At 38.0% G+C, this 12,802-nt stretch overlaps 1 protein-coding gene across 1 annotated transcript; it reads left to right on the top strand.

Annotated features, from left to right (window-relative positions):
• Positions 1-7,619: 7,619 nt before the first annotated feature.
• Positions 7,620-10,892, top strand: LOC131048315 (uncharacterized). Its single transcript, XM_057982226.1, has 3 exons — positions 7,620-7,808; positions 10,446-10,498; positions 10,595-10,892. Exons 1-3 carry the CDS (start codon positions 7,620-7,622, stop codon positions 10,890-10,892), a joined length of 540 nt encoding a protein of 179 aa, XP_057838209.1.
• The last annotated feature ends 1,910 nt before the right edge of the window (positions 10,893-12,802 follow it).

Raw genomic sequence — 12,802 nt, 5'->3', positions numbered from 1 at the left:
GAATTTGATATTTTTGATTAAGATATTCAACTGTATTGACAATTTTTCTTGAAAGATATGGAAGGAAGTAGACCACTATGTGTAGAATATTGGATTTCAGTTAAGGCAGTCAGGGAGGCAAGAAAAAGAAATATATCAGCTGCAGAAGATGTCAAGGAAGTTAGGCGAAAGGAAGAGTAAGTTGAGGCAGTAAAGATTGTAGTAGTTCATGTTGCTGAGGATGTTTCTTTTATTCTGTAAAAGGAAAGTTGGCTTAAGGTGGTGATGAGTCTAAGGCAGTGGATGTTGTTGAGGATATTCAGATCCTCCGGATCAGTCTAGAGATGGAATTCCTATGGAGTCTGAGGCAGATGTGGAATAGATGACGAAGCAAAGGAGATTGAAGCTATGGCAATGAGATAATTCTTGGAGAAGGACTGACAAGAATCTTTGAGTTGAAGGATCTTATCAGTTCAGTAAGTACTCTTTTTGAGTCTCTTGTGAAGACTGTAGAGGTTTAGATCAAGAAAGGAGATAGTGGCAAATGGATTTAATAATTTGATGAGTGTGATTAATAGTGATAGGGATTTATGAGATACACTATCTGAAGGAGGAATTGTTTTCAAAGCATGTTTATCATCTGAGGATATAGAGAAGCAGGTTATGCAGTTTGGAAAGTAGTTAGCAAATCTATTTTGGAATGTCTGAATTAGTTGGGATAGAAGTTTGAGTTCTTTTGCAAATTTATTCAAGTTTGTAAATTTGTGGAGTCGGTTTATTCATAGTCATTCAGTGTGATTGGAGGAATTGTTAGTGTTGTGGATTTTTGTTTTTGTCAAAAGGGAGAGAGAGAGAGAGAGAGAGAGAGAGAGAGAGAGAGAGAGAGAGAGAGAGAGAGAGAGAGAGAGAGCTATGTTGGATATTGTTGAGCTATATGCATGATCTAAGGAGGAGAGAATCATGATTTGCATATGTTCTTTTTGCATTGATGTCAAAGGGGGAGAGAGTCATATGAAAAAATGTCATATAGTGTGTTGAATAAAGGGGGAGATTGCTGACAATTATGGGAGATTGTTGTTAGTTAATTTCTTTCTTTGCATTGATTGTTTTTCACATCATATATTGCCATCAATGCCAAAGGGGGAGATTTTTGGATATTGTTGAGAAGTTTGTTGGAACATTGTTTTGTCATTGATGTCAATATATTCCTTTATGTATTTCAATGTTGCAATCATATTAAGTAAGTTGCTTCGGCCAGTGTATTTCAGATGAGTTGCTCTGGTTTAAAGGGTTTTGAGATAAGTATCTCTAGTTGATTCAGTAGAAGTTTTAGTGGTTCGCATGATGGTCTGATCGAGTTACGTGGTCCAGTATTGAGGTTGGTTTTTCATTGTTCAATGTTATGGATTTTGCTCCACATTGCTCTGGGATTGCAATATCTTTGTTTGTGGATTTGGTAGAGTGTTTGGGACATTATGGTGTGTCCTCAATTCAGATGGTTCATGATTTGGATGTTCGCAAGTGTATCTTTTAGTTTGACAGTTAGTTGAGTTAGTGTTCTTGAAGTTCGGTATATTGATGATGATGATTCTAGTAAGTGGTGATGTTGTGGATGTTGTAGCAGTAATTCATGATGTTTGTCGATGTTTCTAAATCATGTTCTATTTGTGTTGGTGGTGTGTGTTGATCATTGTGTGCGTTAATGATGTTTTTTCTTGGTCTGATGATGTTCTTCATGTTATGCAACATTCATGATGATTGTGGCATGTGCAGATGTTCTAGGCGTAATTCTTGGAGGTGATTCAAATTCGTGGTGATGATTTGGGTCCAACCATGTCTTAGCCGACATTGTTTTGGTCCGCATGTGCATTGGAGTTCGGGTTGAGCCAACTTGATATTACACGTTTCATTTGTGTGTTATGCATTTTTGGGTCGACGTGTAGATGATCTAAATTGGTGTTGCGGATATATAAGAGTGATTGATATTGTCATTTTTGGTATTGGTGGTCATGTTGCAAGTGTTGGTGATCAAGTGTGCGCATTCCTTCATGAGTAAATTAAAAATTGATGCTTCAGATTGCAGCAGAACAACATATTAGAGCAGAGTGTGTTGCAGAGTGTGCAGTTTGATATATGAGCTTAACCGGAACTATTTCCAGGCACTTGAAGATGCTATTTATTAGTTCAAATGTATATGCTTAAAATCATCATTGCTTAATAGGAAATAAGGAAAATCATGAATTCCTTAACTATTCAAGCAATTCAAAACATAAACCAATGAAATAGATGCATAATAGAATTAAATTAAACAATATAAAACTCCCTATTGTGCATCATGGCTTCCATTGTTCTTCTCTTCTTTGTGGTACGATGGCTCTCATATATCACAATGGTAACCTGCAAATGACACAAAGATTCAAAGTTTGTGATTCGATTTTAAATGTAGAATTGATCCTGAATTCATAGATTTTTGGTCTAGGATTGATTGAGAGGTGGAACGGAATGATCAAGAGGTGGAACTCAGGTGAGCTCACATGTTGATTGATAGTTGATCTACTGATTTCAAGGTGGAACTCAATTGATTGAATTGTTAAGTGAGTTAACTGATTGAGAAAAAAACTAATTGAAAGATGAAAAATAAATGATTGGAGGAGAATTGATTGATGACAAAGAAAGCTTTATTTAGAAAAAGCTAATTGGAAGATAGAAAAAGAATGATTGGAGAGAATTGAGAAAATGATTTAATTAATCAATTGATTGAATTGATCAATTAAATAGATAGAATAGTTAACTAATTGAAAGCTTTTTGAAAAAAAAAGAAAAGTGAAAGATAGAAATAGAGATTGAAAAGACAATTGATTTAATTAATCAATTAATTGAATTAATTAATTTAGCATGTGCTTGAATTTTAATTTTGATTTTCAATTTAATCTTTGCATGAGAATTGATTTAAATATTGAATTTATTTTAGATTCAATTTGTTATTTGAATATATTTAGAATTTGATTTTGATTTTATTTAAATTCAACTTGATCTTTGAATTCATGCAAACTTGATTTAGGAATTCAATTTGCTTTTTTGAAATCATGAACATGTATTTGAAATTAGATGAATTTTATTTTTAATTTGAAGAATTAATGAAATTAAATGAAATTAGAATTTGGGGATTTGGATTTTGAATTTGAATTAGAAGAATTAATGAAATTTGATGAAATTAGAATTTGGGGAAATTGGAATTTAAATTTGAAGAATGAATTATTTAATTAAATTATTTAGAAATTGAATTTAATTAAATAATAAAAATTATTTAATTTAAAAGATTAAAATCATAATTAATTAAATAATCAATATTTAGAAAAGGGTTAATGATTAAATGATTAGAAATAGAAATAGAAATAGAAATTCAATAATTAGTAAGATGATGAAGACATATGAATTTAGATGAATAGGATTAATTAGCTTAATTAAATAATTAAAGAATTATTTTATTGATTGGACAAATAATTTAGTACATGATCAATGAGACATTTGTAGGTGTCTTTGAGACAATGTCGGAACGACGTTGTTTCAAAGAAAACAATTTTTTTTTGCCTCGGTGCCTTTGAGACAATGTTGGAACAATGTTGTTTCAAAGAAAACGAATTTTTTTTGCCCCGGTATTCCCCAATGATGCTTAGGGTGTAAATATGTCCCCTCAGAAAAAGTGGTCGAATTTTTTTGAAATTGAGACCATTTTTTCGATACCATGATAGTGAGAAAATGTGTGAAGTTTTGTGTGATTTTGAGTTCGTTTGACTGGCCTACAAATGTTTTGAAGTTCAAGGGGACCACGACCGTTGGAGTGAGAAAAACCCTAATTTTGAGCTATAAATAGTGATTTTGACCTTTCATTAGCTCATTTGCATTCTTTTGAGTTCGTGGAGTTCATTGTGATCTTAGTGTTTTCCTGCGACTATTTGATCATCATGGTTGGCATTAGGGCATGACAACACTTGTCCGAGTGACTACGTTCATATCAGAGACCAGATGGGATAGGTGGCATGGTAAGTATCCAAAATTTTGCTTAATTTTTTGCCTGATTTTGTCATTTTTTCCAAATTTTTCTAGAGCTCTCAACTTTTAAGCATCACACATACGTATTTCGATTTTTACACAATCGCCTTAATTGTTACGCATTTGTCATAACTATTACGCATTAGTGTAAGTGTCACACATACATATTAAGTTTTACACAATAGACTGCCTTTTATGCATTGGTGAATTTCTTCATGCATTTATGCTAACTGTTACGCAATCATTATAAATACAACACAATTGCAATAAATGTAACACATTCACTGTAACTATTATGCATTTGTTAGAAATAGGTATTTTCTTGTCATGTCATTGATGATTTTTTATGCGAAGTACAATATCTGACATTTTTATCATTTTTTATTGTGCAAGAGAATATTGGAGTGTTGTACTGTATACAAAGTAGACCCAGTGGTCTCGATCTTCGTGATCAGTTACTTGAGACTGCGGCCAACAGGGCCTTGATCACCATGTTAGTTAAGCAGTGGCATTTTGAGACTTGTACATTCCATCTTCCTACCGGGGAGGCATCCATTACATTAGAGGATGTTTGGCGGATTCCAGGCATATTCCCATTCATAGAGACAGAGTTGTTTATGATCATGATCATGGTATCACAGGATTGTGTGCCCTATTTAAGTGCGATGAGGAGGACTTACATATCAATGGTCATTATGATATATAATGGGCTCATTTGGACTATGATGATTTGACAACTTAGTATTATGCAGTAATGTAGGCGGTCTACTCATCTCGGATAGGGGAGGCCACAGATTCCCAGTCAGATAGGGTAGAGTCCTTCATGATATGATCGTTCATCGACATGTGTATGCTTGGGGTCCTTGTCTCTTAGCCATGGCATACTATTAGATGCACAAAATTGTTTATTTGAGGTACAAATCTATCAGTTGTGGTGTTACACTACTCCAGACTTGGGCTTGGGAAAATATTTCTATTTTGAGGCCAGTTATTCATGTTGACTGTTCACGAAGGATCCATATGATTACAAATATACACTCAGGATTAGGCTGGTGACATTAACTTGACATCTTGCAACACTTTATTTGGATACCCTACTTGGATTGCCCCGGTTGGGCTGACAATGATCAACATTTACCCTTTTGCAGGTAACAGAGATATCTCATTGGTAAGACTGTGGAGATGCAAAGGATCATTGAGATGTACCTACTAGGATGGGTCCTTAGGTAGTTTGGGGAGGTACATGGAGTACCTACTATCACATCTTATTTTTCTCGGGTTTCTCTGGAGGTTTCAAATTGGGGAGCATGTATACAGCCACATGTGGCTATTGCAGAGTTTGATGCGCTCCAGGTAGTACAATGGGGTTTGTTGGAAATGTGCCTCTAATTCACTTGACCTTTTTTCATACTGATCGGGTTAACTCTGGCCGATGAAACAGTGTGAAGAAAATCTGTGAGCTCTATCAGTATAACCTTTGCTAATGAACTCAACATATCGGAGTAGGTATCGGTCATTGGGAGTGGTCTCAGTTTGCTATATCGATACCCAATGAGTCCATCTTCCTATGCCTTGAAGTGTATTGGAGCTCGGAGAAGCAGGTTTGAAGTCATCTTGATGACCCGACGAAGTTGTCTTCATTCATCGGGGTAGCATCACCTATCGGGTGGACCTGTTTGGCATTATGCCAATACCCAATGGAGTTGCATTAGGTTGACATCGGCTATCGAGAGGAATGGGATGGAAGCTACGCCGAGTCTTGATGGATCCTCCTTGGGTCATCAGAGTGTTATTGGCTATCAGAGGAGTTTGTTGAATGCTATGTCGATTACCCGATGGATCCACTTTGGTCGACTTCGGTGTTATGGGGGTAGCCAGTTGGGGTGTGTTTCCGATGACATGATGAAACCGACTAAGTGCTATCAGTGATCGGGATGACATGGTTGGTTGCTACACCGATACCCGATGAGTCTACCTTCGGTGGTATCGGGGATCGGGGTAGCCAGTTTGGTTGTCTTGTCGATGACCCGATGGAGTCGCCTTCAACGATCGGGGTATCATCAAAGATCGAGAGAACCTGTTGGGTGCTACGTCGATGGACCGATGGAATCATCTTAGGGTCATCGGGTCTACCTGTTGAAGGCTATCCCGATGAGCCAATGGAGCTGACCTGTTTGGAGCCGCATTAGTGGAGTCATCTATTGGTTCATTGGGAGATTGGAGCAATACATTTGTGGTCTTTTCGATGGCTGATGGAGTAGAGACCGACTACGGGTGTGCGTTTGAACCGAAGTCCAAAAGGTGAAACACTTGGACACTCAAGATGGTCTTGTCGATATATATGAATACAAACTGACCTGACTTCCTGATGAATGTGGGATAATGGACGAGTCGTGAATATAGGATAGTCGACGGTTAGACTTCCTAGCGATTGGAGTGACTAACTATTGTGTGAACTGCATTTGACATATATAATCAGAGTAGCCAGAGGAAACCGAAACGCAATGTTGGTTAGGTGGATGGATGTTACTGAATGACAGATGGTTGGACTCCATAATGGTTATGCTTAACCGATACGTTGTAATCGATGGCTGATATATATGTTTCCAAAGATGTAACGGGAGAGAGAGAGGTTACTGTGTGATGTCTGGTGTGGAGTCCTGTTGGAAGCCTAAGTGTTCTGCATAGGTGATGACTGTGATTCGAACATAGATTCTGAGAGAAAATGCCTATGAAGAGGATCTGTAACTTTATTGTAACCTTTTGTTAACTATGAATAAAGTGATCTCTCTTTGGTGGTGGGTTTTTTACCCATAAGTGTTTTCCCACGTAAATCTGGTGTTAACTCTCTGTTGTGCTTTCTGTGTGATTAGTTTTTCATTAGTCTGTGTATATCTTAATGTTCTGCAAAAGAATTTAAAGACATACTTGCTTGATTCCCCTTAGAATTGGTGTTAGGAGAGTGTTTTCCGCACTGTGCTTTCCTTACAAGTGGTATCAGAGCTTGGCCTATTGTGTTATCCTTGTTGGGTAGGGTTGGTTCTTTGTGCCAATTCTGGTTTTCAGTGGGAGTCTAGCAGAGTGTTTATTTGTCTTGTTTGCAGTTTAAGATGGCGAACACCTCTAGGTGAATGGACATTGAGAAGTTTAATGGCTCCAACTTTGAGTTGTGGAAACTTAAAGTTGAAGATTTGCTAGTTGATAGAGATCTCTAGATTGCAGTGGGTGGAGTTAAACCTTCAGGCATGAAACAAGAGGATTGGGACCTTGCAGATAGAAAAGCCAAAGGGTTGATCAGATTCTATTTGGCAGACTCTGTTTTGTTAAATGTTCATGAGGAGAAGACTGCTATTCTTTTGTGGAAGAAACTTGGTGATATTTATCAAGGAAAGTATCTGGTAAATAAGTTGTTCTTGAGGAAGAAGTTGTATTCCTTGAAGATGAACGAGGGTACATCTTTAGCAGATCATTTGAATTTTTTCAACATGATTGTTGCATAGTTAACCTCCGTAGGAGTCAATATTGATGATGAGGATCAATGTATGCTTCTATTATGTTCTCTGCCTAAGACATGGGATCATCTGGTAATGGCTATTGGTAGTACAACAACCACGCTCACAATGGAAGGTGTGGTTGCTTCGTTACTATTAGAAGAAACACGAAGAAAATCTTCTGAGATGGTCAAGGAGGCTCTCGCTGTTAGAGGCAAGCAAGAGGACAAGAAGACTAAATCCAAGTCAGAGGAAAGTTCTAAGTCTCCTAGAAAGAAGCCCAAAGTGAAGTGTTGGAATTGTGGGCAGACTGGTCATATCCGAAAGGATTGTAGAGAGAAGAAGAAAAATAAGAGTTCTTTAGATTCTGGGTCCTCTCATAATGATGATGGAGATGCCTTCTGAGCTGCTTTGGCAAGTCAGACATCTATTGATGTCTTGTTCAATCTTCATGAAGAAGATGTTTATCATGATGCCATGTAAGGCTTGGTGTTTGGCAGTGATGTATATTCATCACTTTATGGTGGATGATCTTCATGTGACTGAAGATGCTCACATCTTAAGGATTCATAAGTCCTTGGTAGAGATGTTGTTTATGTTTTAACATGTTATTCTTGTTAAGCTATTTTTATTGAGGTGCATTTAGAGTTATGGCATGATATGGAGGTGCTCATATGGAGCATGTTATCTCTTTGGAAGAGATGTTTTAGATCATGGTTGTCATGTTTAAGTTCCTAATTCTGCAGTTAGAATTTTGACATTTATCTTGGTTTTGTGTTTTGAGGACACTGATCATTTGCTTGATACTTCATGATATTGTGGTTTTTCATTTAGAGTTTTGGCATGGGCTGATTAGTTAAAGGTACTCATGGATACATGGAAATATAGTATACCTTGGAGGTATGTATAGCTGGATGTGATAGCACTTGATGTAGGTGTTTTTCCAGCTATGTTTGTGACAAATGTTGGTACATTCAGTTAACCTTTTTGGATCGAGAGTTTTGTATTCTTCGGAGACAGAGTTATGTTTTTCTGTGAGATAGATTATGTGGTTTTCTCAATGTATAGCTTCTATGTGTGTCTAGTGGCAGTGGCATGGTAGAAGGTAGGTATGTCCATGAATGAGATGTGACTACTATGCAGGTATCTCAATGATGCACACAGTAAATTATATTTCGTGATGATTCATGATCGAGTGGTATATCAATATTGATGGGCTTTAGAGTCCATGTTTCTTAGTTATGTCTGTAAGTGTTTGGCAATCCAATGAATTCCTCTTCAAGTGGGAGTTTGTTGGAAATGTCCCTCTAATTCACTTAACCTTTGTTCATACTGATCGGGTTAACTCTGGCTGATGAAACAGTGTGAAGAAAATTTGTGAGCTCTATCGGTATAACCTTTGTCGATGAACTCGACATATTGGAGTAGGTATCGGTCATCGGGAGTGGTCTCGGTCTGCTATACCAGTACCCGATGAGTCCGTCTTCTAATGGATTGAAGTGTAATGGAGCTCGAAGAAGTAGGTTTGAAGTCATCTCGATGACCCAACAAAGTCATCTTCGGTCATCGGGGTAGCATCGACTATCGGGTAGACTTGTTTGGCATTACGCCGATACCCGATAGAGTTGCCTTAGGTTGACATTGGATATCGAGAGGAACATGATGGAAGCTATGTCGAGTCCTGATGGATCCTCCTTGGGTCATTGGATTGTTATCGGCTATCAGAGGATTTTTCTGAATGCTATGCCAATTACCCAATGGATCCGCTTTGGTCAACTTCAGTGTTATTGGGGTAGCCAGTTTGGGTGTGTTTTCCATGACCCGATGAAACTGACTAAGTGCTATGGTGATTGGGATGACATGGTTGGTTGCTACATCGATACTTAATGAGTCCACCTTCGTTGCTATTGGGGATCGGGGTAGCCAGTTTGGTTGTCTTGCTGATGACCCGATGGAGTCACCTTTGGTGATCGGGTTATCATCAGAGATCGGGAGAACCTGTTGGGTGCTACGCTGATGGACCGATGGAATCGTCTTAGGGTCATCGGGAGATCGGGTCTACCAGTTGAAGGCTATCCCGATGAGCTAATGGAGCTGACCTATTTGGAGCCGCATTAGTGGAGTCATCTACTAGTTCATCGAGAGATCGAAGCAATGCATTTGTGGTCTTTCTGATGGCCGATGGAGTAGAGATCGACTACGGGTGTGTGTTTGAACCGAAGTCCAAAAGGTGAAACACTTGGACACTCAAGATGGTCTTGTCGGTATATATCAATATGAACCAACTTGACTTCCTGACAAATGTGGGATAATGGACGAGTCATGAATACAAGACAGTTGACAGTTAGACTTCCTAGTGGTTGGAGCGACTAACTGTTGTGTGAACTGCATTCAACAGATGTAATTAGAGTAGCCAGAGGAAACCGAAATGCAATGTTGGTTAGGTGGATGGATGTTACTGAATGATAGACAGTTGGACTCCATAACAATTATGCCTAACCGATACGTTGTAATCAATGACTGATATATATGTTGCCAGAGATGTAACAGGAGAGAGAGAGAGGCTACTGTGTGATGTATGGTGTGGAGTCCTGTTGGAAGCCTGAGTGTTCTGCATAGGTGATGACTGTGATCCGAACATAGATTCTGAGAGCAAATGCCTGTGAAGAGGATCTGTAACTTTATTGTAACCTTCTGTTAACTGTGAATAAAGTGATCTCTCTTTTGTGGTGGGTTTTTTACCCGTAAGGGTTTTCCCATGTAAATCTAGTGTTAACTCTCTATTGTGTTTTCTATGTGATTAGTTTTTCATTAGTCTATGTATATCTTAATGTTCTGCAAAATAATTTGAAGACATACTTGCTTGATTCTCCTTAGAATTGGTGTTAGGAGAGCGTTTTCCACACTGTGCTTTCCTTACAGGGTTGGAGGGCAGGTGTTGCAGATCCAGGGACAACACCTCAGTATGATGCATGGTGGGCTAGACATAGGCCTATTCTACTTACTGATTCGATAGTTCCGATCACACCTCAATAGATAAGTCACCTGAGACATCGGAGGAGGGATGATAGGGAGGAGAGGGAGGGAGATGACAGAGGAGATGGGGGCGGAGGAGGAGATGAGGAGGGAGGAGATGAAGACGAGGACATAGATATCAATGGAGACATTGAGTCCAACAACAATGGAGATGATGATGATTCGACTTCAGGATCATCAAGAAGCAAGGATGGGGATGAAATTGACATGCCCAAGTTAGAGGATGCACCAGCTGCAGAGGGAGGTGGGGACGAGGATGATGATGATCCACAAATTCTTAGAGCATGGATTAAGAGTATAGAGGATGAGGTTGTGAGGTTGAGGGAGAAATAGAGTGTTGAGCGGGATCTATTCCATAGGGATTATGCTGCCTTAGAGAGGGAGAGGGATTGGATACATAGCGAGAGAGATCATCTCCAGAGGGAGAGAGATGATGCAATGAGGGGGGCTCAATTGGCACATGATGCATATGATCAGTATAGGGCCTCTAATATAGGTAGATTGGCATGCGATGAGCCCATCATTTAGTTGTCTGAGGAATGTATGTATTGGCATCGGGAGTATGAGAGAGTTGTCCCAGAGGGAGAGCAATTTCCTATCTATAGTGCATATATAGCTGGTAGGAGATCAAGCAGATCTACCTCAAGAGATACTAGTAGCGCTGGCATCATGGGTCCACCTCAGACATCATTAGGACATCTCGGGGCAAGATCTAGCAGACATGATCAACCTGGAGATAGAGGCAGTGTTAGTTGAGACACTTTATATCATGTTATCTGAGCCTTTGGGCATTTCTGTTGATACCATTTTTGAGTTATATATATGATATGCAGTTTTTTGGTGGTGATCTATTATGCTTTGTGTTCTTTATATGATGCATGATTCTATGTGTTATGTGACACATGTCTATATAATTTTTGAATGATTTCTATATGGTTTAATGCAATGTTTTCTATATGATATGAGTATGAGTTGAATAACTAAATGAATGCAACTTAAATGAACTGATACAACCTATACTATATGAATATGATGTACATGATTAAATGAATGCAATATGTAATATGAAATTAACCTAAATGCAATACTTAATATGAAAATGATCTAAAATGAATGCAATATGTTTTTGTTTGATAATGCCAGAATATTGCTTTATCTCTTTTGACTTAGATATACCTTTGAAGAAACATTAGTAAGATTAAAGAGAAAATAGATTGATGAAAAAATAATGTTAGACGATATAACATGATGTAGAAAGAGATGATGAGAAAAGAATTAACAAACTAGAAATAAGATGGTCTTTGTTTCTTTTTGTTGTTGTTGTTGCCATCTCCTCGTTGGCTTTTTGTTGTCTTTTCTTTGGCTGTTGGGACTGTGTTGTTTTTATATATTGCAGCCTATTTTGTTTGTATGTCTTTGTTCTGGCTTTTATTCTTTTATGCTTTAATACTTTATCCTTGGACTATGATGTAAGGGGTTTCGGGTCCCCTCAAAACCTGTTTTTGCTTAATAAAAAATAAACTAGAAATAAGCAAATGAGGTGAAGTAAGAATGATTGATTCACAAACTTGTGTCATTATTCATAGCACAATATATATTCATCACTGAGCCTTCTTATGGAACAATGGAGCTTAGCACATCAGGGTATAAGGAACCAAGATGTAAAGATATCTCATTGAAGAAACAAACACATAGCAGACAAGGAGTGAACCCTCCATTTTGGGAATTATGCTAGGGGGTCGAGGTATGTATGGCATTCACAAGCTGAATGCTCCTATCACAGACACCCACTAGAGAAATTTCCCCAGAACTTCATTGGTTCATACCACAAACAACAAACAAATAAAAAGATATTGCCCATCATGGCTCCTCTAGTCACTTGTGGACATCCTTGAGTAGCATAGGAACATAATCTGTTGCCAAATGATAAAAGATAGAGACTGACTTGGACAAAATTCAATAGCTATACTGATATATGCCTTCGTTCTCAGTTGCTTGATGCAATGGTTGATAATGTCTGATCTCAGAAAGTATGGACCCCGTTTAAGACTAACCTGTCTAATTTTGAGTGTATCCATCTCTATTTAAGACAAGATAATGATCACTTGATATGGATATGATACGATTGATAAGACAATTTGATCAGTTAATTGCAAATGTTTGACTGGATAGTTTTATCCTTTGTTAACTTCATGCAAAGTGTTTGTTGGATATCTGCTAGGGTATTTGTTTCTTGCGAGACA

The sequence above is a fragment of the Cryptomeria japonica genome, chromosome 3 (assembly GCF_030272615.1).
Source record: "Cryptomeria japonica chromosome 3, Sugi_1.0, whole genome shotgun sequence".
NCBI classification, from domain to species: Eukaryota; Viridiplantae; Streptophyta; class Pinopsida; order Cupressales; family Cupressaceae; genus Cryptomeria; species Cryptomeria japonica.
The sequence above is the reverse complement of the archived record's forward strand: the minus strand, read 5'-3'. Positions and strand labels throughout refer to the sequence as shown.

Excerpts from the sequence above, each read along its gene's own strand:
- LOC131048315 (XM_057982226.1), top strand. The coding sequence starts at position 7,620 with ATGGCTATTGGTAGTACAACAACCACGCTCACAATGGAAGGTGTGGTT. Across the intron at positions 7,809-10,445 it reads CTCCTAGAAAGAAGCCCAAA|GGTTGGAGGGCAGGTGTTGC; the intron begins GTGAAGTGTTGG and ends CTTTCCTTACAG. Across the intron at positions 10,499-10,594 it reads ACACCTCAGTATGATGCATG|GGAGGAGAGGGAGGGAGATG; the intron begins GTGGGCTAGACA and ends GAGGGATGATAG.